The following is a 25,137-nucleotide window of genomic DNA, read 5'->3' as shown; positions in this document are numbered from 1 at the left end:
TTTGTGAACTTTTATAAATGAAATCAATAAAATATGTGGATAAACAAAATACATATTGTTCTAGATTTCAACTAGATTTTTTTCACATTATACTTCAAAAGTATGAAAATATTGCTGAGAAAGAAGCATCTGTGTCTTTTCACATATAACTTTTCTTGATTATTTTTTAGGAAGGCAGACTAAACATGCAGTTCTGACATAGTGCAGCATCCCATTTTGATTTCTGAGGAGCTCAGAAACCTTCACCGGCTGAAAAAAGTCTCTGAAAAGGGCAAAACTTTCTGACCTCAGGAGTTTCTGATAGGAAGAACTGAAGCAGCAAACACCAAGAGTACAGAAAAAATTGGAATAAATTCCCCAAAGTTCTGTAACCACATTGGTGTGGGTGCACGGAGGAAGGCATAATTTCATTCTCAAAGAATCTCCCTGTTTTCACATGCTTTCATTTCTGTACAAGCTGATCCTGCAGATGATACAGTCCAGATGAATTTCTGCTTAATAGGAACTCTTGTTCACAAATTGACACTGAAAATGCAATCCCTTTATATGTACAAAATAAAATGGTACGGACCCATCTTGTTTCACAATTTCGTTTGCAATTTATCAAGTAGTTTTTAGGAAAAGTACACTTTTGGTTCTCAGATGGGTTGGATAAAGAGAGGAGGTATGAACTTTAAAAAAATACTGTTTCTTTTTGACACTTGGCCGCCTTTGACTAATTTATTATTTTGTATCTATTATCAGTAAATTTAATTTCTCCAAATCTCCTAGATTAGAGTTTCCAGAAAGGAATTTAAGGTACTTGTGCTTTCTAAGGGTCTGTGTAGACAAGTTAGGTGCTGTTCATAACCAAGACGATCCATTCAGGTGACCTAGAGCATTTGAATAGTAGTAGCCCGGCAGTCTTTAAAAATGTCTTTGGCATATATTTATGGACTAAATATGAGAAAACCATTACAAAGTTTGGGCCTGTATTAGTTTTCTCTTGCTGCCATAAGTTGCCAAATATTTAGAGTTTTAAACAGCACAAGTGTATTATCTTACAGTTCCACAGGTAGAACTATAGTTCTAACACAGGCTTAATCAGGCTAAATCAAGGTGACCACCAGACTGTGTTTCTTTCTGGCACTTCTAGGTAAGAATTTATTTCCTTGTCTTTTTCAGTTTGTAAAGGCTGCCCACATTTCTTCACCCAAGGCTGCTTCCTCCATCTTCAAAGTAAAAAACTAGCAGATTAAGTCCTTCTCACATAGCATTTCTCTGACCCTCCCTTTTGCCTCTTCCTCCCCTTTTAAGGACTGCACCCACCTGGATGGTCCCAGATAAACTCTCTGAAAGTCAGCTGATTAGCAACCTTAATTCCATCTGCAATCTTCATTCCCTTTTGCCGTGTAAAGTAACATTTTCACAGCTTCCAGGATTAGGACATGGACATCTCCCTACAGAATGATACCACAAGGCTGTTATGGTAAAACAGGTCATACTTCTGAAGGGCCCCCAATTTACATAATACTCTCTTAATGGACTCTAGGTAAGTGGTCACCAAGCCAAGGACAAACATTAACTGACCTTGCTCATCCGTATGAAGCAAACACTCAACAGTGATGATTTCCTTCATGAGAAATTGTTGACAGATTCAGCTAAGTCTGCCCGGTTCTTTCATTATTCTGTCTGTGTGTCCCCTCTGACTACTTCCACTGATTTAAAGAGGAAGTTACTCCTTCTCATAAACAGACTGTAGAAACATATGACTAAATCTGTGACCCTCTTGCTCAGCATGCATGTGTTGTGCATATTAATCAGGACAAATTGGAGCCCAGAATTTGGAAGCTGCCTGCAGGGGTACTGTAAGTCTTGTATCCTCACTGCTCCCAGCTGGAGTGATGCAATGATACCATGACTCATATAGGACGATTTTATTTATTAGATCACAGCATCAGCACTAAGAAAAGATTTCTTTACTGAAAATAGCATAAAGAAACTGAAAAAGCAATATAATCATGACAGAGGAAAAGTAAGTCTAATAAAATACCTTGTCCTACTAGAAAATTCGTGTTTGTGAATAAAATGGTCATTAAACTCCTCAGATTAAGCCTTATGGTGTCACCACTCCTCTTGCTTTGCATGATTCTGGCTCTGAACATTCTGTCTATTCATCCTTTTTTTTTTTTTTTAACTTTTTAAAATTTATTTTCAGCATAACAGTATTCATTGTTTTTGTACCACACCCAGTGCTCCATGCAATCTGTGCCCTCTATAATACCCACCACATGGTACCTGGACCTCCCACCCCCGGCCCCTTCAAAACCCTCAGATTGTTTTTCAGAGTCCCTAGTCTCTCATGGTTCACCTCCCCTTCCAATTTCCCTCAACTCCCTTCTCCTCTCCATCTCCCCTTGTCCTCCATGCTATTTGTTATGCTCCACAAATAAGTGAAACCATATGATAGTTGACTCTCTCTGCTTGACTTCTTTCACTCAGCATAATCGCTATTCATCCTTTGACTTGATTTTATATATTAAGTAACTACTGTATGCCAGGACCTGTGCTAGATGCTTGAAGTAAAAATGCTAAGGGAGATATGCAAGTATGTATGAGACTCATTTGAGAGTTCATAATCTAATGGTAAAGTTAATTATAAGCAAACAATGGCATAGATAGATGGGCCTGATGTTCTGGGAACAAAGGAGGTAAAATGTTATTGGCTGCTATAGAACAATTAGAATTTTTCCAGCTAGAGAGGCTACCCATTGAAGAGGACCAGCTAAGGCAGAAAAGCAAGAAAGAGCATGATGTGACAAGGTAATCATGAGATGTGTAGTGTGGCTGAAGCAATAGGAAATAGGGAAAGAAATAATGCTCTATAAAATTTTGGAGTACAGGCACTAGGGAGATTTAATAGCAAGAGACTAACAGGAACAACAGACCAGCACCCTGTGGTATAAGAAGATAGCCTGTCAGCACGGTGCAAAATAACTGGGAGCAAAGAAAAGCAATGTCCCTAGTTGTGCAAAAATACATTCTAGAGAGCATAAGAGGCTAGAACTAAATGAGAATGAAAAGAGCACATTTGTGAGAGGTAAAATTTTCACAGTTTTACTAAAGCAGATGGATTCAAGTGGGCCATGAAAAGTCTTAAAAAAGTTCAATTCCGTTAAGGTTTTACCCTAGTCAGATTAAGGCTGTTTTATTTTTGAAGGTGAGTTGATTCACTCAGCTGTTTTGTATTTTCACAGAAATCATCATCATCATCATCATTATTTTAGGAGTTACAACTTCATAAATCTTTTCCACTTTCTAAATACTTATGTATCATTTATTCCCCATGCCTACCACAAACAGAGTAATAGGAAAGATCCTCTCTAACGTATAAGTTAGAAGCAACTGAAATACCGAAAGTACTTCATTTAATGTCACATAGCTGAAAAGTAACATAGCCAAATCTATCTAAAATGCACATTTTCTGATACCTATTTCAGATTTTTATATTTAATTTATATTTTTTTATTTTTTATATTTAATTTAATGCTGCACATATTTTTAAGTACACGTTAAAAAAAATGAGAGTTTAAATAACATCAGTCAAGAATAGACAATGGCTCTGTGGTTTGACAGAAAATCAGACTCAGATCCACCTTCGAAGTCCAAGGTCATAGAAGCTATACTTACTGCTTCCCTACTTACCTGCTGGAGAATTATTGGGGAAGACTTCATGGAGAAAGCAGCCTTCAAAATGTATCTTGAAGGATATGTACAAGCAAGGAGGGATTTTCAAAACACTTAACATTGCAAGTACTGTGCAGTGGGTTAATGTATCAATTCATGTATGAATCAAAAATGTTAAATATACAGAAAGAATACAACTGCTTACTATGTGTTGTAAGCAATAGTGAAAATCACCTCTCATCTAAGTGATCTCTGATATTTGATGATTTTTTAAGAAATCACAGGTATCATATTCTGTTTGGACAGAATCACACACCCATACTCAGACATGTTAAAGTCCAGGAAAGCTGTCCAGGAGACATTGTGTGCTGAACTCCTCAAGGCTCTGCTACAGCTAAAAGTACCAACGGAGTTTGCAAGGCCCAAAATGCGTTTGATTAAGGGTGACCCAGGTGTAAGGGAGAAGAGTCTCCTTATCCACAATCCTCCTAACCCTCAGAACAGCAGAATGACAAATCTGCTGATCTTTCTTCTGCCTTCCTTCGGTATTTCTACAGCTCAGTATTTTTAGTCACCTCCTGACTACTACCCCTTTTCTTAAAAAGTCCCTGAAGATAGGAGAAGGATTTATATACAGTCAATGATTACATGTTCCCCTTTCTACTTTGGTATGTCTTCTGGCACACAGGAAGACTGTTCACTTTGCTCAGAAAATAAACACCAAAAACATGGGTTATCAAAAAATATCCCTTTAAAACTCTTTTTCTATTTAAGTTGACCTTTTTATTTCAAAGAGCATCTTATTTGGTTAACTGTTCAAATGAGTACTCATTTTCAAGGCGATTGAGTAAGACAGAGCTCATTCCTTCAAGAACTGTCACAATTTCTTTAATTTTTAGCTCATTTGTTTAAGTCTTCCCTAGAACTTTCTCTCTCCATTAACTGCATTACACATACCATTTGCTGTCCCTGCTACACCCTCTTAAATTGAAAGTTTCCTCATACTACCCAAGGGCACTTCATTTGGGTGGAATTCCACTGAAAGCAAAATTCAGTAAATTACAACAAAAGCCACAGTCATTCAAAATCAAGGGGAAAATCAGGCTTCTGAGACTGTGGGGTTCCATTTCAAAAGCCCCAAGATTGGGTCAAGATGAGCCGGGATCATATTTCATTATTTTAAAGGAAGACTACATTCCCAACTCCTCCAAATAAAGCATCATTTATGCCTGCTAGACAAGATAATATAAGGAAGAAAAGGTTATTTTGCCATCTTTCAACTTTTCACAGTCATCCAGAGTCCCTTCCTCTCTTCCTCTCTTCTCCTTTCCCTCCCTCTTCCTGACTACTTATTCTCCATTCTCAGAAACTTTTTATTAGGCCACTGTTTCCCAGTTTGGAGCTGGGAGATGGTCCACATTCCCCACCTCAGGGAAACGTTAGAACCTTCAAATCTCTGAAACTGTCTCAGAGTTTAAATTCCTTCTCAAAATAGAAGGGAGTAGGATACCTCCCTGTTGCAATCTGGGCTTCTAAGGCCCCTTCTTGAGGCAGCCTTAGGGATATTCTAGTTATTCATCATTGGTTTGGTCCTAAAGATGATCTTCTAGAGCATGGTCAGTCAAGATTATTTCCCTGAGAGCGTGGTGTAGCTCTCTGGAGTGGGCTCTTGCCCCTTGAAGCTGATACTGGAACAGAAGTGACTTACTGGCTGAGTACTGCACAGTAATAAGTGGAACCTGTTAACACAAGTTGTTTGAGGGGCACGTGGGTGGCTCAGTTGGTTAAGCATCCAACTCTTAATTTTGACTTGGTTCATGATCTTAGGGCCATGAGATTGAGCCCTGTGTCAGAGTCTGCACTGGGCTTGGAGCTTGCTTAGGATGCTCTCTCTCTCTCTCTCCCTCTGTCCCTCTCCCCATCACCACCACTCCCAATCTCTCTCTCTAAGAAAAAAAAAGTTGTTTGACTGAAATAGTGAGTAATCATGGCATATTTGCGTATGACAATAACATCAGAAGCATCCTCCTTCCCCAACCTTCCCTCAAATAAAATGATGGCCATAAAATCAGAAAAAGAGAGTATTACTTATTTTCCATTTAAGTTTTTCAACAAATACTTACTGAATAGCTACTGCATACAGGTTCTTGCCAAAAAAAAAAAAAAAAGGCAAACCTACCACACTCTTTGGAGCAATGGTAGTGACGCTTACCTGTGTGCTGGTGTGTGGGCCTCATACACCTCAAGGTTCTCTGTGTACAGAATTATGCAAATGAATCTGAAACCCACTGCTAGAAGCCCCAGTATTATCTACCTACCACCAAAATAACCTGTTCTGTGAACTGTGTTTCATCCTGAAATATTTTTATAGGGAATCAAGATTAAGGTTGCATTTCTACAAAAATAACTCATCATTTTTGCAATTATTACTACATATTCTTCCTAATATTACAAAAAATAGTATAGTTCAGCATCATCATGACATATTACAAAAAGGCTAGGAATATAGCTAAAAATTCAGTGATAATATATTATGATACATTTAGGGACCTGGTCAAAAAACAATGGAAGGAATTGAACAAGTTAGTAAATGAACTAGAAGAAAGAGGTGGGAAATGGGGCTTCTAATGATCTTGTCAGTGTTGAGAGAGAAAGTCCACATACAGAAAGAAGATTGTGTATCTGAAGAATGAGAGTAATTCTTTAATTTCTTCTGCATTAATCAGATGCCTATTAGAGGACCTATATTTCATTTTCCTCACAACATTTTGAAAGTTCGTCAAGAAAAGAAAAGGATGCCAGTGTTAATTTGACATATGGGAAATAACCTTTGATGAGAGAAAGTTAGAAGTCATGCAGCCAGGCAGAGTCTGTTAATTTTAAAGGATCAGTCTTCTAAAGAACATTCCTAAGAGGGTGAGACTTAAGAGGGTGAGACTTAAGGACTCAACTTGTAAGACTGGTTGAAAATTGAATGGCAAAACAAACTTTCTGTCTTTGAGCTTATATTTTAAATCCACCAGAAAAATAGAACTTTTCCATTAATGGTGGGAAGGAACCTATAAAGACATATATGTGTATATATAATTATATATACGCACACAAGCATGCACACACATTTGCTACACATATGGCTACCCTCCTGACTCTCCTCTCCCACCCTAATGCACATGAGTGCAATGACTAAAGGACAGTGAAAGCCATTAAATGAGACATGGTCAGATCTCACTAACCTCACTTAATTATACAACCAGTATTTTTAGGTTAGCAAACATTCCATTCACAATATATTTTAGAGAAATTAAACTTGTTGTATTCCACTCAAGTATATGTAACCAGTATGGATGACATAATTATACGACGCTATCTTGCTGGGTTTGGAAAATGCATGTGGAAAGTATTTCTAATAAAAGAACAGATATTTGCACCAAGAGAGCAGGATAAAAAGTACCTAAAACATTTTGCATCATCTGCCACAAGTGAAATATGCCACTTATGATCTTATTATCGTTATGAATGAAATGTATTTATTGCAAATTTTAATATAGTAGAAGCTAAATGAGATTTTTCTGTTTTCCATCCTTGTTTAAGAAATCAACAGTTTGAGATAGCATGTGTAACTCAAAAAATTTTTTAAATACTGAAGCAAGGTGAAAACATTTGAGAATGTACTGAAGGTCCATTAAAAAGGTGAACTTTACATAGATAATCAATAAATAGCTGAAAATATTAAATTACAGCTATAAATGTTTGTGACATCTCTACTAAAAATATCCTGGAGTAGCACATGCTAAATAGACTTGGTAGTTGTTTTTCCCTCTGTGATATAATTCCAGATTAGAGTTTCATTTTTCCCCCCACAGAACAATAAAAAGCTTCAAAGGAAGGAAGAGTGGGCTGTGATAGAATGAGAATTAGACATCAAGATCAGCTAGTGCATGAAATGATAAAAGAGATTAGAATAATATCAACATTTCTGGTATAATCCATCACTGCAGATGTGTCAGCAAGTATATGAGGCCATCCCCTTCTGTCAATAAAACCGAGTAGACAATTTGAGTAAGGGAGGAAGTAGAGCCCAGTCAAACATGGCTATCAACACTTCTCTTTCTGTCTCAGCAGAACAAAATTCTGAGGCAAGTTCTTGGAACAAACAGAAGTTTATCCAAATGAAAATCACATGATAAATGCCAAGAGAATATTCCTCCTCTGGAATTCTTTCAGTTCTTCGACTTAACCAGCTGGAATGAATTTTCAAGTAGCATTTTGTTCGGCCTTTTGAAATGAAGGACTTTCCTGTTAATTGGAAAGCTATATTTCATCAAAGATAAAGACAGTGCTCTTGGCTTAGTGATTCTCTTTTAAAAAGAAAAAAAAAAAGACATTTGGTGGATATTTAACCTAAACAAATTCCAGAACACTCATTTTAAGTGAGAAGGACTGAACTGTGAGCCTATATACCTAACTAAAGAAAAATGGGGAAAATTCAAATGCCAATGTTATTCTAAGCTCTGCATGAAAACTTGCTATTATACTGTGCTCCCTCCTGAGAGGAATATGTAAGGACGGAAAAAAAAAATTAAAAAACACTAACTTTCAGAATCAAATATTGATACAACTGAGGTTTATGGTTTTCTAAGGTAAATTAATTGGGTAAGCCACAGATTTAAGCATTCTTTATAGTGTTACTTTAAAATGTGTTTTGAGGACAAGGATAACATGATTATCAACTCACAAAGAACAAGAAAATAAAGTTAACCAGGAAAAAAAACATTTAAGACTCAGATTTTTTTTTTTTTTTTTTTAAGATTTTATTTATTTACTTGAGAGAGAGACAGTGAGAGAGAGCATGAATGAGGAGAAGGTCAGAGAGAGAAGCAGACTCCCCATGGAGCTGGGAGTCCGATGCGGGACTCGATCCCGGGACTCCAGGATCATGACCTGAGCCGAAGGCAGTCGTCCAACCAACTGAGCCACCCAGGCGTCCCAAGACTCAGATTTTCAAACCAACCTAAACTTTAGGCAGTACTTTGAACTTAATTGCTGGTTAGTGATATGTTAAATACACATTTGATATTTAAATTGATGCAGAATTAGGCAACCTGATTTATCACAAGAACATGAAAAGTTTTAAAAAGGAATTAATTATAATGTAATACTAAAGAAATACTGTTCCCAGACTTCTTAAGGGAATCACTCAATAGGTAGTCTGGGGGTACCTGGGTGGCTCAGTGGGTTAAAGCCTCTGCCTTCAGCTCAGGTCATAATCCCAGGGTCCTGGGATCTGCTCAGCAGGGAGCCTGTTTCACCATCTCTCTCTGCTTCCCCATCTCTCTCTCCTTGCCTCTCGGCCTACTTGTGATCTCTGTCTGTCAAATAAATAAATAAAATCTTGAAAAAAAAAATAGGTAGTCTGAATGACAGTTATGTATTCTGCTTTAAAATAATGTTATAAGAAAACCTCTTTATGATACTATTTATGTACTTTGAATCCAGCAATATGTGTAGGATAGGAATTTTCTTTTTTTTTTTTTTCTTAATTAACATACAATGTATTATTTGCCCCAGGGGTACAGGTCTGTCAGTCATCAGTCTTACACAATTCACAGCACTCACCATAGCACATGCCCTCCCCAGTAACCCAGACACCTCATCCCTTTGACAGCCCCCCTCTACTCCAGCAATTCTCAAATTGTTTCCTGAGATTAAGAGTCTCTTATGTAGGTTTGTCTCCCTCTCTGTTTTCGTCTTGTTTTATTTTTCCTTCTCTTCCCTTATGTTCATCTGTTTCCTTAAATTACACATATGAGTGAAATCGGGTGGTTTTTGTCTTTCTCAGACTGACATAAGTTTTGCTTAGCATAATACCCTCTATTTCCTTACACATCATTGCAGAGGGCAAGATTTCATTCTTTTTTATGGCTGAGTAATATTCCATTGTATATCTACACCACATCTTTTTTGTCCACTCATCCGTCAATGGACATCTTAGCTCTTTCCATATTTTAGCTATTATGGACTGCAATAGATTTTTTTTTAAGGATAATGTCAAAGAAATATTTGACATAAACATTCCATAGACTCACACATACACATATATTTTGTACCTTGAGATATAAGCTGATGGTCTATAGCAGCAGCCAGCATGAGCCTGAGATGGGCAATAAAAAGATTATGGTGTTATAAAAAAAGATAAACACATCAGTTCGTTTTTTAAATAGTCTTTAATATTTTGAGGAGATTGGTCTAAACTGAAAACTTCAGGGAAGACAAGTAGCAGGGCAACTAGGCAGGCTTCGGTGATTTTTTAAATAATGGAGCCAGCCACATCATTATCTAAATTTCTAAAGAAAAACAATATACATATTAATCCCCCATTATAAGTTCATAAATAGTATATAAAGCAATCAGAATATCATATGCCAAGTTATTTTTTCTTGAGAGAGCAGTTAATACTCATTTCACAAACTAGCTACAAATTTCATGGCTGAATTTGACTGGATTTAATAGTTGAAATTTACCAGCATACCCACTGACAAGTGAAAATCAGAACAAGTTTACAAGCTAATCCAGTAGATACAATTGTATAACACCCAAGGTCTAGCTCAAAACACATTATGCAAATGTGCTTAGACCAAGAAATTTTCCACATATAAATGAATGTGCGTGATTAAGTTTCCAAGGGTTTTGTAATCTAACCTAATGTGGTAGATAGAACTTCAAAGTCAAGAGATTTTGCATTCAAACAAAACACGGAAATTACTAATTTCAAATGAACTTTTAATAAATTGTATTTGATTCAAGAGAAATAAGTTTACATTAAAGAATACTAAACTTAAAATGGTTACCTAAATAAAATAGGTATCTAAATTGTAATGCCCTGCTGTGTTTTTAAAATATTATAAAATACAGGATACTCTTTACTTTTATAATGAGTAGGTTGTAAATATTGCAAATAGTAAAAAAATCTTTGGGCACTTTCTCCTTTGTGCTTTTAACTATTCTTTTAACACTGATGATTTATAACAGGAAGGCATGTTAGTATGCCTAGTATGCAATATCCAGCATCTTTAACAGTTTCTTCTGGACTCTAAAGTCCCTCTTGAGTGCAGAGTCCAGGCTAAGATTCTGGGCAGCAGAAGCAGTGAGATGGAATAGGGTTACCTTGGGTGAAAGGGCCATGGAAATTTCTGTCAGCACAGAGCTAAAATTCAGAATTTCAGGTCCTGAATCTTCAGTGAATGATGAAATTATTTAAACAACAGAGGAAAACATCTGTCAAGGCGTACTGAAAGTAATCCATAAGGAAAGTATGACCTAACAAAAGAAAATTTATTATGCAAAAGCAGATTATGAAAATAGAAGTTCTAAAAATTGGTCATTGTTAATGTTTATGATGTTTGCTATAAAATGAAGTGATTTATAATAGGACTGCATTCATGACTCACTGGGATTTTTAAATCTAAATCAGTACAGTTTTTTCTCTCTTTGGGTGTAAAGTGTAACAAAATATAAAAATCTCTGATAATTTTATGAGGATTTCAGAAATGTAGCAGTGGTAGTTTAAAGTAAAACAAAGTTTCTAAATTTTATATAAATGACACAATAGGTAAATAATTTCCAAAATCACGTATACTACATTCTTCCTCTTTACAACTGGGAAGGGAATGGAAATACTGAAGAATACATGGACTGTAGCAATAAGAAAGAAGAAAGAATGAAGTGACCAGGCTGGTCCTGGCACAAAACATCTCTTGCAAAGTGCTGTTAGGATCTGAGGAGACACTTGCTGCTCAGAATTCAAATTCCAGAGGCGCCTGCGTGGCTCAGTGGGCTAAGCCTCTGCCTTCAACTCAGGTCATGACCCAGGGTCCTGGGGTCAAGGACCTGGGATCCAACCCCACATCAGGTTCTTGACCTGCTTCCCTCTGCCTCTCTGCCTACTTGAGATCTCTCTCTCTCTCTCTCTCTCTATCACATAAATAAAATCTTTAAAAAGTAAAATAAAATAAAAATTCAAATTCCAAGAGGTTAAGAAAGTATATTCTAAACCATAATTTTTAGAAAACTCTCTGTGCTATTAGGTTAGTCCGTGCACTTTCCTTGCCCCCCTCTTTTGACTCAGTAGCTCCAACGTGAACTCAAAGAAGGATGCCTTACCACAGTGCACTCTATTGAGATGTGACACAGAGGCAGAAGGGCATAATGTGGTTAAGAGCCTCATTTCCCCAGTGTTAGGTGTAGGGTATAGTAGAGCTTGTAGACATGGCGCTCTCACTTGGCAGCATACCTGTTACAGGGGCGCCTGTCTGGTGCAGTCATTTGAGCGGGCGACTCTCAGTTCATCTCAGGTCATGATTTCCAGGTTGTGGGATCCAGCCCCTCATTGGACTCTGTGCTCAGCCAGGGGTGGGCTTGAGATTCTTTCATTCTCCCTCTGTCCCTACCCATCCCCACACTTGGTCGCTCAAGCACTCTCTCTCTCAGATAAATAAATCTTTAAAAAAAAAAAAAAAAAAGTAGTAGTATGACTGGTATACCTAAGTGTCCATTAACCTTTAATTACCATTAGTCTTACTATTTTTAGAAGCAGACCACCCTTGTCATCTTCACCAGGATTACCGCAACAGGCTACTAACTGCGAACTTACTGAGCAAAGAGGATAGAAATATAAGTAACCTAATCTAGGAAAAGGTGAGCAAGTGAGGAAGGTCACCCTGAAGGAGTGACACGTGGCAGAGAATTAAACACAAAGGCTGAATTAGAGCAAGGGATGTGAGAGAATGCATTCTAGTGAATGTATCAAACACATGGACTCAGTAAATGTGGTGGGTTGTGGTGAATGAAGTGCAGGGGTGACTAGAAAGAAAAGTATGTGGCCATTGAAGGGAATGATAAAGTGAGTAGGGGCTGGACAGAGGACCAGGACCCTGAGTGCCATGTTAAGACACTTGGGTTTATCTGCTTTCACCTTCTAAAATTTACACTCAGTGTCTTAGAGTCAGGACAGTCTTGTTTCTGAATTCCCAAAGAATGTAACACAAGTAGATTGCATCTCTTCTATTAGTCCTTTTCAACTGGTAGGAAAATGCTATTTTGATCTTAATATGTTTTTTTTTAACAGTAAATCATTTTATTAAGAGCTGCTTTTAGGTACACTATCTGTACATCTTTCAGAACTGAGGAACCATTATATTCTGATACAATTCAAAATATTGTATTTTCAGACACTTGCCATAGAGCAGAGCATTTTTATTCCCATAACAGATTATTTTAATACATTTTGTTTTAAGGATCAAAGCTATCTTTGCAAAAATGGTTCAAGGTACTTTCCCAAATTAAGAGCATTTGGTATAGAGTGTGTAATTTTATGCCAAATTATTTTTCTGCAAATAATTAATCAGAAGCATCTTGGAAGTTAAATAGGAATACAATTAAATCAATTCAGGTATTAAACTACAGAATAAATAATTCAAATAGTTTTAAACTTTAGTTTGGAGAAATTAAATGTCTATTTACAAATCCATTTCTTCATATTTTCACTACATTTATTATAAATTCCTAGGTCAGAGTAATATCATGGAAATAAGTATTTTTATTTTTTTAACAATTTTATTTATTCATTTGACAGAGAAAGAGAGAGAATGAGAAAGAGAGCACAAGCAGAGGGAGAGGGAGAAGAAGCAGGCTTCCCCCTGAGCAGAGAGCCTGACGGAGGGCTCAGTCACAAGACCCCCAGATCATGACCTGAGTGGAAGGCAGACACTTAATCAACTGAGCCACCCAAGCAGCTCTATTTCTATTTTATTTTTTAAAAAACAAAAAAGGTTTGAATGCATTCCTGATTCTACATGGTAATAATACAGCTGAAAAGAAATTTGGCCTTTCCGACTATCAGCTGTGTTCTTTACCACTGGGTCAGGCTGTTCTGTGTTTGTATAGCCCACAATTCAAAAGCCTTTATATATGATATGTATCTATGTACCAGATCATAATTGCTGAAGAAGTTAGACTGTAGCAATTTCCCCTCCTCTGAAAAATTTCCCAAGTGATATATTAACTAAAAGGAATAAAATTTGGAATTTTCATCCTCTATACATTAAAGTCAGGTCAGTTCTAGGTTTAAAAATCATTAGATTAACCCCATTTTCTCATGATTTGTGCTTTTTTGAAGGTATAAAGCGTTTCCAATTGAACTTCATTCCACAACCAATAAAGAGAAAACACCTAGCCATACATTTTGCATTTTAATGGAATATTTATTTAATTGGTCTTAGTTATAGATTCAATAATATTTAGTCCTCCATCTAGAGTGTGGGATACATTTTAGCTTTTTGAGAAAAATTCAGCTTGTCTTGGAAGTGGACCTACTGAAAGCTCAATGGCTCCTCTTAGTGGTGGCATGAAAGAAATTCACCAGGAAGTCCTTCATAAAGACCTCTGCACGGACATTGCTAAACATTGACCAAATTGTGACCTGATATTCACAATTTGAGTAATTCGCAACAAATAAATCCTGTCTGTGATTCTATGGAAGCAACTTTTTTTTATAACCCTCTTACTTTTTAAAATCTAATTTAACATTTTCTATAGTTTTCATTTTTCGCTTGGAACTTAAATACATAATTTAGGAAAAAGAAATTCAGGACTGCTTCCTTCTCTCTTTGTTCATTTTTACATGTTTATTCCTTTCAGTTCATATTTCTATTTGAACCGGTTTTAAAAAGACCCAGGCTGAAACTGATTTTCATTTTGTATCTAGCTGTCTGTTTCAAATGCACCTAGTCAGAAAACTTGCCTTAAACATTAGTAGCTATGGTACCTCAAAAAACATACTTTGTAAATATAAAGAAATTGAATAAGAAACCATATGATGTGAAATAAACTTTGAGAGTATACATTTAAAGAAGTTGGATCTTCTATCGATCTACAGCTATGGTTCTTATTCTTTGATAGAACTCGGGGTGAACTTGTTAACTACAGGTTCCTGGGCCACTCATAAGACCTACTGAATCATAAGCTCCAGGGGTGGGGCCTAAGAATATGTATTTCTCAAAGTCATCTATGTTTGGAAACCTGCCTTCAGAAGGCCCTAGGGGGTGCTTAGATAAATGACCATGTTTCTGTATTAATAGGAAATAATTTCAGTATCTCAAAAATACCACCTATTCAATTATGTGATTCTGGTTTGCAATGAAATCTTAAATAATGTGGCACAAAAATTTTAGCTGCCCTTTTAAAAGTTAAGGCTCAACACTGGGCATTATATAAGACAGATGAATCCCTGACCTCTACCTCTGAAACCAACAATACAGTATATGTTCATTGAATTTAAGTTTTTTTAAAAGTTAAGGCTCAAAAATAAGTACCTATCACTGCATACACTCCCTTTATGGATTCTAATTACAAAAGTGCTCCTGAATCAGAAATAAGATCACATGTCAGCATATCCTATTGGCCTTTTCTAAACTAGTCACAGAAACTGTTATCAGATTCTGTCTGTCCCCTGTTATCAGATTCTGATACTTGCCCTTTTCCGGTTTTCAATATCACTGATCCTCAGGACAAATGCCCAACATGGCAATTGAGTCCTGCACATGGTTCCAGCTTCTCTGAGTAATGTCCTATATTTAGACTCTGATCAAACCAAGGAAGTCTACTTTTCAGTTCCCCAGATTGACCATGTCCTTGCATGCCTTCATTGACATAACTGTTCACGGCCTGACATCCCCTTTTGCCCTCTTTGGCCTGGCAAAAGCTCATTCGTCCTTTTCCATTTCCATTGGCAGAGGTCAATGCTTTCCTTGCTGTGCTCCCATTAGGAGCTTGCACATGCCTCTCTCCATTTTAGCATTTGCTTGTAACTGTAATTATTGCGCCTGTCTCCGTGTCTCATTTGTATCCCCAAGTTTTAGCACACTTTCTGGCATAGAGTAGAAGCTGAATTCATGTTTTTGTAATGAGTTAATAACATTAACTTTAATTTCTTCCATGATTAATGTGTGCCAGGCACTATGCTAAGTGCTTTACAAGCATCTCGTGTAATCTTTACAACATTTAGCAAATAGTAATGATTATCCACATGTTAAATGCCAGCTAATCCTGAGAGATGCCAACAAATTGCCAAAAGTTACACAACTAGTTGTTGGCAGACCTAGAATTTGAGCACTATGTTTTTCTGACTCTAAAAACAGCAATCTTAAACAAATGTTGCACCATAAAGGCTTAGGTCATACTTGATTGCTAATAGTAATTTCTCTTGGATGGTCTCTATCCAACATCAATCTTATACCTGGAACATCGAGGTTTGACAACTATTAGAACACTCTACAACTCAATTCTGGTGCACATATACACATGCATAATCAGTGAATGTTGAAACACAAACATGTATGTAAGATTGTGGTAAGTTTGCTTAGTTTGCAAACTTACCAAAGTATAAAACAACTATTGACCACATCCATAAAAAGTCATCAGAATAGAAAAAAGAAGTCCCCTTTAATGAAAACCTTACAGGATTTCCCAAATTGCACGTGATTTTTAGTGGACTGCAGCCACTCTCCTGCATTTCTATTTTATTTCTTGGACGAGAGGAAAATACATTATTTATACAAAAGGGTAGTTAGTGTTTCCAACCACTAACACATGGTGTGTAAAAGATAATAATCCCATTTTTCTATTGTGCAATAGCCCTCTATTGGGCAACAATCATGTACAATGTGCTAGTTTCCTGTTACTTTACTAGAGCCTCCCCTTACCCTCACCGCCCAGACTAAATAGTTACTCCTTGGGTAATAAAACTATAATACTCAAGTCCATGCTACTTCCAAAAATGTTTCTGCCTGTCTTAAGAAATAATTGTATCAGTTTGCTAATAAACAGAAATGCACTATAAGTTGAATATGTTGTCGCTTGTGGCTAAAAAACATATAAATCAATCTGTGGCCAAGAAAGAAACAGTATATTTCTTATGTGTTCAGAATATTATGGTTAAGATCACAGCTGTAAGATGTTGGACCATCATCAAAAGAACAATGTCAAACACTGAATTTTTGGATAATTTCCATAAAAATGACATTTTGTTTAGGGTCAGTAGTTTTTGTGGAACTTTGGAATAATTTTCACTGATAGTTTTTTTAGAATTGAACTTGAACACCTCCAAAATGCTCCTCAAAATGGAAATACTATGTAATCTAACATTCACAGCCAGGTCCTTCTGAAAACCAAGCACATATCATGAAAACCAGCATTTCTCTCTTTTGCTTTGTACAGTTTCATGAAAATTAAATTGTGCTGCATATTCAGAAAGGTAAATATACTCTTCGGTTTTCTCTGTTTAATTATCAAATTCAAGTCAACACTTCAAATGTGTAATAATTAAAGCCAGAATGAGGAAAAAAACAAAACCTGGATTCCTTCCTCAGAAATTTTATCTATCCAGCAAATTCTTTCAAGTACAAAGAGTTATGGAATCAGTCAGTCAGTGTACAAGTAGTTCAGCTCTACATGTAACAGTCAATCCTAACATTTTTTTGTTCATCACTGCATATCCAAAACAATTTGACTGATATTTGTCTTACAGTGGCCTGAATTCTTATTTTTATTAACTGTCTTTTAGAGTCCAGATTTTGGAGGTGCATTATGTTTAGCCCAAAAAGGCAAGTTTTCAAAAGTAGTTGGAAGATTTTATAAATATAGTCTCAGACAAGCTAGCTGTGGCATAAAATCATTAATCCAAGGAGACTTTGTTGGCCCAGGATACATATGCAGTATTAATAATACTGCTCCCTAGGATTCTGTAACCAGAGCTCAAGAAGAAGAAAGCCAAACCACTGAATTCAATATTTGCATCCTATTTCAAGACATAAAATATTTTGGTTCTCTCATACCAATAAATTCTCCAAAATACTTTGTCTAAAATGATTTTTTTGTAGACAGATACTAATTTCAAATTTTACATGGCTTAGTTTCTGGGGATGCACATTATCAGAATTTGTCCCACACCAAGAAGTAGTAAGTCCTAGTTTTCATCCTATGATACTGATTTAATCAGTAATTTCTCATTGAGATATATATAATCATGGATGTTACTAAAACCATACCCTCAGAAATTATTTCACACTGTAGACTTACATATATATAAATATATAAATATATAAATATATATGACATGATAATAAAATACCTAGTTAATTCATTGTATAGAAATAAAAGAACTAACTAACTAAATAAATAAATAAATAAAAATAGCCCATCCAGTTTGGTGCAAGCCTCATGCACTTTGCTACTTTGCTCAAATTACCCTCTTCCACTAAAACTCTTAGCAATTTTCCAATTTCAGCAGAAGGAAACTCAGTTCATCTCCCTGGCTCTAGTCTACCTTGCAGAATGCCTTTCCACATCAAAACCTTTAAGGTCGGGGCACCTGGGTGGCTCAGTGGGTTAAAGCCTCTGCCTTCAGCTCAGGTCATAATCCCAGGGTCCTGGGATCGAGCCCCACATCAGGCTCTCTGCTCAGAGGGGAGCCTGCTTTCCTCTCTCTCTCTGCCTGCCTCTCTGTCTGCTTGTGATCTCCATCTGTCAAATAAAAAAATAATAATAATTTAAAAATTAAAAAAAAAACCTTTAAGGTCCTATTGATTCCACTTTTTAAAATGCCCCATACTCTATCTGAACTAAATCTGTGCTTCACACCCAGTTCAAGATCAGGGACCTCCATGGAATCCAGTGTATATCCAATAAATATTTGCTCATTTGAGTGAGAGAGACACAATGTTCCTGCCTGCGTAGCTGATACCATAGGGTTATTGATAAGTTATAGTTAGCACCTGGCTGGTGATCACAAAGAAAATCGATTTCAACATACAAACATTTGTGTTGAAATAGAGTACATTTCTCCTGGTATTTGCATATTTGTTATGTAAATCAAGTCTCTTTTAGTATATGACATGCAGTTATAGCAGGACACTGCAAATATCTAACTGTTACTTGGAAAAATTTGAATGCGAAGGAGTGCCTTCAGTAGGAGTTAGATAACATATATACATTAGAAATGTCTTATATGGCACAAAATCTATTCAAAACTTTGTATTAAATATTCTCAAGTAACTATGATGTAAATTTGTAAATTAATTCTCAAACTTATAACTATAGAACCCTCTACTGTCCAAAACTATCATATGTTAATTTCTTCATTATATTTTATGTTCCATGTTCACATTTCTTGAAATGTGATACAGATCTAATCAAAAGTATCTGAGTGAATGATTTAACGAGTAGATACTTGGTATCTATGGTCTGATATGCAACCTAAGAGAAATTTAACTCGTCGTTTAAAACTTAGAATAACCAAATAGAACATGATTGAATGTATTTTTAAAAGGTGTTCTTTCATTTCAGGAAAAAAAGGAAGGGAGAGGAAAAGAAAAAAACCTAATAAAGAAGAAAGTAAGGATGCCATACCTGATAACAAAGGTCTGGAACCCAGCAGAGAAACTCCAGAACAACGAGAAAACAAAGACAAACAGCAGCAGAAGAAGCGAAAGGTCCAAGATAAACAACAGAAATCGGTATCGGTCAGCACTGTACATTAGAGGGTCCCATGAGATCGTTGTAAACTCATGATGCTGCTATCTCAACCAGATGCCCAGGACAGGTGCTCTAGCCATTAGGACCACAAATGGACAACGTGTCAGTTACTGCTCTGTCTCAACAACATTCCAGATAGTTGCTATATTCTTTGTACAAGCATAGCTAACAACAAAGAGCCAAAAGTTCAAAGAAGGGATGTTTTCAAATGGTTATCTAACACGCTTCTGTGCATTTCTAAGAGACAAGAAATTTTGTATATAATTATCAATAGGCTATAAGATGTAACAGCATAATGATGACATCTGGAGAGCGACATCTTTTTCCCTATAAAAATAGTTTTTCAAGCTATTGCTTTAAGAAGCGAAAGATAGTTCTGCAAATTCCAAGAGGCAATATCCCTTCAAAGTCAATAAGAGATCAGAGAAGAGAAACATCTTTCAAAGAACAGTGTTGTTTTGTCCAGGAGATGTAGAGAGTGCTCAGACATTAGGGCCCGGCATTTGGAATCGTAGGAATTACTACCACCGAAACGACCGTTTTCAGATTGGTTCTATTGCCTTCACCCTGTCCTTCGGCAAGAAACATGAGAGTGTACACCAGAGTTAAGCATACTGTGTGGGATTGGAAAAAGGCAAAATGTGGAAGAAACCATAGCGTTGGAGATGACTTCTGTGCTTTACAAAACTGTGAAGGGTTGTGATTACCTGGAACAGGTCTCTAATCGATGTCAGCACTGTGTGGTTCAGCCTCTGCTACCCCTTGGGTTATATAAGTCTGTAAACATGTACTTGTAAGTTCCAAAAGCAAAATCATACTTATTAGAAGAAAATTCTGATTTCACAGAAAAACAAAAACTAGAGCAAGGAGACTAGAACATATTTGCAAAATCATGTGGTTTCTGCAGGAAAAACCATTTTATTACCACCTGGAACTAACAGGGGATACTACTTTCTAACAAGGTGTATCTAGTAGGGGGGAAAGCCACCACAATAAATATATTTGTTGATAGTTTTAAAGTTTTTGTTCATTTTGTTTTATTGGAAAATTGTTACTCTTACAGACTCATGAAGTAGGAAATGGGATTCTGTATCCTATGTAATCTGAACATACTACATTTCTCGATGTTTGCTTTTGGAATCCACCTTTTGTAAGTAGATAGAGATTTACTTATAGCATAGTAGGAGGTATTTATTCAGCTTTTCCCTTAATCAACAAAATTCTAATTCTAGATGCATAGGCCTCCCGAGATGATTTCACAGCTCCCCCTTCACTGCTTAGAAACTAGCATCTTTCCTTGTGTGTCAGCTCCTTCTGCATTTTGAACATTTGGCCTTTTCTTCTCCATGTTTTCTCAGTCTGTGGATCTCTTTTGGGGATTGAAGTCAACCTAGCTGAAGGCCTTCCCAGTGTTTCACAGAGGACACAGCCAGCCCAGGACAGAAGGAGGCATCTTTGAGCAAGCCCACAGAATCTCGCAGCCCACCTTAGCCTTTCTGTCGTAATGGCAAGATGCAAGGCTGCTCTGCCCACCCCCACTTCCTGGCCCTCTAAAGATCAGTGCTTTCAGAAGAATTGGCAGTTGAGTCTGGCTTCTGGCTGCCTATCTCTGGTCACTTTTTTTCCTCCAACTGTACTGTTCATATGGACTGCTTGGCTTAATTCGTTTTTCACTTCTCTTGTTGTCTTCCAAGATATGAAATTTTTGAATGATGCATTTCTGTTTCTTACTTTGGTGTTTTCTTTCCTACTCTGCATGAGATAAGTGTTTCAACTAACTAGATCTATTCCCCATGTACGAAAATAATTCTATTTTCAACTACAGCTTATATCATCAAGGAGAAATAAACCTTTTCCTACAAAACTATATTAAGTGGAAGTATATTCCCATGTTCTAGGACTTTTGGATGTTTTCAGACTTCATCTTTGTCCTCAATCTTATCAGGTCAAGCAGTAGCAGCCAAATTATTTGTCTCTTTCTGTGATGGTCATTGTCTCTATTCTTTCAAAAAGCCAGTTATTGGGAGGGTCATTGCAAATGCAATGCTGAAAAATGGTTAAATCAGCCAAGACACAACAGCTGTGGCAATGACTGTCATGTCTTCCCAGGTGTTTCGACTCAAGACTTTTACCCTGAGATCTTCCAGAAAACAGCAGATAATCTAAATCCTTGATGCAGCACTTAAATAAAAGTAGAATTATTACAAAGGGAAAAAATGACAAGTAGCATTAATATTCATACTTTGGGTGAAACATAAGTGAAGACACAGATAACATCAATTTTAAATGTTCCTGTAATAGATCTTGAGGCATGTGGAAACATTATGATGTTGAAACTGGCAGCCTACTCAACTTTGAGCAAAATCTCATGATCAACTCTGGTAAATTTCCCACACTAGGCACAGAAGGCATTAACTCTCTGCTGTGATTATGTCTCTAAGATCTGGTGAACTATTGTCGGTAATGAGTGGCTGGTAAATTCTTGATTCAAAGAGAATCAAAAGACTGCAGCAACAGAAATCTATGTCTAATCCACACTCCTCATCTTCAAATTCTGCTTTATAACTAAGGAAAGGTCTGTCTTCCATAGTCAAAGTAAGGTTCTAGTCCCAGATATTAACCATTAGCAGATCACCGGGCTTCTCTATGTTCCCCTTTTTTTCCTTTAATTTTGTTTATTTATTCGAAAGCGTAAGTAAGAGGGAGGGAGGGAGAGAGAGCAAGCGTGAGCTCACGCACAAGCAGGGGGAAGAAGCAGAGGAAGAGGGAGAGGCAGACTCCCCAGTGAGCAAGGAGCCCTGTGCAAGACTGGAGACTCTAGACTCGAGCCCAGGATCCTGCGATCATGACCTGAGCCCTGAGCAGAAGACAAACGCTTAACCGACTGAGCCACCCAAGTGCCCCATGGCTTCCCATTTTCTTAAGTACAACATGAGAAAGGTGGGATGAAGATGATTACTGGCAGGGGAGCATGTGACCTCTATGTTGGTTCAGGGTGATGCCCCTACGGAGTTCTCATCAACGGCAGTGTCCTCTGGGCTCCTCAACCCTGCTTTTACCCAAACGTGAAAATGTATTAGTTCATAAAGGATACAGATTGAACTCTGATGTTACTGAATTAAAAGTTGTTCACATTAGTGGTTATTAAAATATTGAAACAAATAGCATTGAGAAGGAAAAAAGGAATATATCAATGCATCTAAGGCCAGGAAGGTTTCAGAATATCCTCACAAAAGGGACACCTCAAAGAAAACCGGAAGTTCTCTATAGCTAAAGTTAGGCAGTCTGGGTTCACATCCCAGTTGTGTTACTTAAATGTCATAACCTGTGTGACCTTGAACCAGTTGTGTGGTCTCTCAGAGCCTCCATTCCTCCCCTGAAAAATGGAAATGGCAACACCTACCTTGGAAAGTTATTAGGAGAATTGAAAGGCTCATCACTCATTATAAGTGATTATTCTGTATACAAATAAGTATCACTAAAAAGTAATGAATCTTTTCATAAGTTACATATATAAATCAATTTTATCTCTTGTAATGATAAGTGAAAATATCCTTATAATTGTACACATGTAATAATTTCAAGGTATATAGTGAGAATCACCAAAATGAAATCAAGAATAGTAACTAAACTGTAAACACTAGTTTTGTCTTAAATCCTCTTACAATTGAGAAATTACTCATTCTTTAAAGTACACCTATGCATTTTACCAATGAACATAAATAAAAATACTCTATCTTTCCCATGGATATATTTTAATAGCAGAGGAACTGACTAGACTCTTTCTCAAAACAATAGCAACTACTGTCTGCAAATTAGGAGGGATAAGTCCTCTTTCTAAGGCTGATTTGTTACTTCGCAGTTCATCTGGAAACCAAATATATCCTCTACTGAAAGAATAAAATTAAATAAAGCTGACGGTCAGATCAGTTGAGACTTTTCCCATTGCAAGAATAACATTTCATCTCACCAATTTTCTAAATTGGGGGAAAAAAGGAAAAATTTTCAAGAGAAAATTGTACCTCCTTTCTGCTAGCCACTCACAATTTGGCTAAGTTATATTGTGTAATTCTCCTAAAAGCAGTCTGAGAGAATTACAGATCTCCTCATTTTAAAAATGAGGAAATTGGGGCACAGGGAAGTATCCGATGTTACACAAGTGGCAACCAGTAGGGCTGAAGGTCCCTCTCACCTCTGGCTGCCTCCAAAGCCCATGCTTCCTCCCCTGCATCATAGCCCTTTAAAATCAAATTTATTACTAATTCCAAGAATGTCCATGACAAACATTATGGAAGTATTCTCCTGTGATCCGAATTAGCACCACATGAAAACGAAGCTAGGAAGTCCAATCACAGAGGCCTTAACCCAGGATAAGACTCAAATCTGAATGTGTGTGCAAATGTGTGTGCGTACCTGCATCTGTTCTCCATAGCTGTGTATGAGCTCCAGTCCTGTGGACTGACTGGTGGGACAGTGGATAGGAGGAGGCAAGTGTGTTCAGAGAGTAAAGGAGAAATGAGAATTATGTGCCATCAGCAGAAAACCGAAGTTGAAACAGAAGAGGAACAGCAGGTATGGCTCCTTGGGAAAGTCCTGGATTGCTACTGTGGACTGGTGCTCAGTTTAGCTCTTCCTCAGTGTAAGCAAGGTATTTACCAACAGGACCACCTTGCCCTTGTGTCCTTGGTCAGAATTAAAACGATATAGGAAGAAACATCAACAAGTCATCCCTCTGGTTGGGACAGCCAAAACAAAATCCTTCAGATAATGCTTCATTTTCTCCCAGCTACTTCAAACATTCCGTATCCATATTTTAATTGTCACAAACCTTTTCTTGCCCATCCTGTCTCTTAAGCATTTCAGAGATCCACATATCTATCATATAAACAGGTTAAAAAAAGAAGAAGAAGAAAGGGAAAGAAGAGACAGGAGGGAGGAAGGCAAAGAAAAAAGCAAAAAATAGTAACCACTTTTATTCACAGTCATTAAAATACAGTTGTAAGAAAACCTCAACTAGTAAAAATATTTCATTAGCTGGAAAATTGGTACATGATAATTTTAGAAGACAGAATTACCTGACCATAAAATAATCTGATATATCGACAGCTTAAAAAATGATCTTGTGCTTTTATAGCTACAGCTGTATGCAATGAAAAATATTATTGAAAACCATGTTGAGGCAATCCAAGATACTGAATCATCTACAAAAGATTATGTTTTACTTTTAAAAATAAAGAACTGGCAGATACATCGTAGAAAAAAGTGTAAGCAAAGATGAATAATTAGTTTAATTACCAAAATCTTCTTGCTAATTAAGGTTTCATTGATATGCTATATTCTATACTGTTAATATCAGTTGCTATTTTAGTTATCCCTATCAAATTTCCATCACAAATAAATTTTAAGCGAGAGATAGATTTTTTTCAGCCAGTTTAATAACTCCGTAAAAATTATACAGGAGCATCTACCTCTATAATAAAATCAAAATAATAAATACATTTATAAGTGCCTTGAAATTGTAAACACAATACATATTATAAGCCACTATTGTTTTTGCCCAATGAAGAGCAGATGGCCTTTCCTTATTTCTCACACTGTTGACTTCAATGGAACTTTATTCTTAGAGAAAATTATACATACCTTTCCAAAGAAGGAGTTAATAAAAGCACTAATGCTTGAGGTGACTATATATAAGAATGCAGCATGCAGCGTTTCCTTCTGTCATAATTTTCTTTGTCTGCTGTCATTGGAGCTACATCAAAAATAAGGCAGGAGACATCACTTCACTTTGTAAATTTTGTCGTGCCCAGACATAATACCATAAGCTACTACTAAATTTTTAATCTACACCAGGGACATTTTTTAATCAGTTGATGCTACTAC

The 25,137-nt window shown here is 36.7% G+C and overlaps 1 protein-coding gene across 1 annotated transcript in view; it reads left to right on the top strand.

Annotated features, from left to right (window-relative positions):
* Window positions 1-21,422, top strand: part of RSPO3 (R-spondin 3) — a 90,217-nt gene extending 68,795 nt beyond the window's left edge. The window contains exon 5 of the mRNA XM_059177628.1: window positions 19,066-21,422. Within this exon, the coding sequence (XP_059033611.1) occupies window positions 19,066-19,259 (194 nt within the window). The 3' untranslated portion in view covers window positions 19,260-21,422. The remainder of the gene's footprint in view (window positions 1-19,065) is intronic.
* The last annotated feature ends 3,715 nt before the right edge of the window (window positions 21,423-25,137 follow it).

This window comes from Mustela lutreola, chromosome 6 (assembly GCF_030435805.1).
Source record: "Mustela lutreola isolate mMusLut2 chromosome 6, mMusLut2.pri, whole genome shotgun sequence".
Taxonomy (NCBI): Eukaryota; Metazoa; Chordata; class Mammalia; order Carnivora; family Mustelidae; genus Mustela; species Mustela lutreola.
The sequence above is the reverse complement of the archived record's forward strand: the minus strand, read 5'-3'. Positions and strand labels throughout refer to the sequence as shown.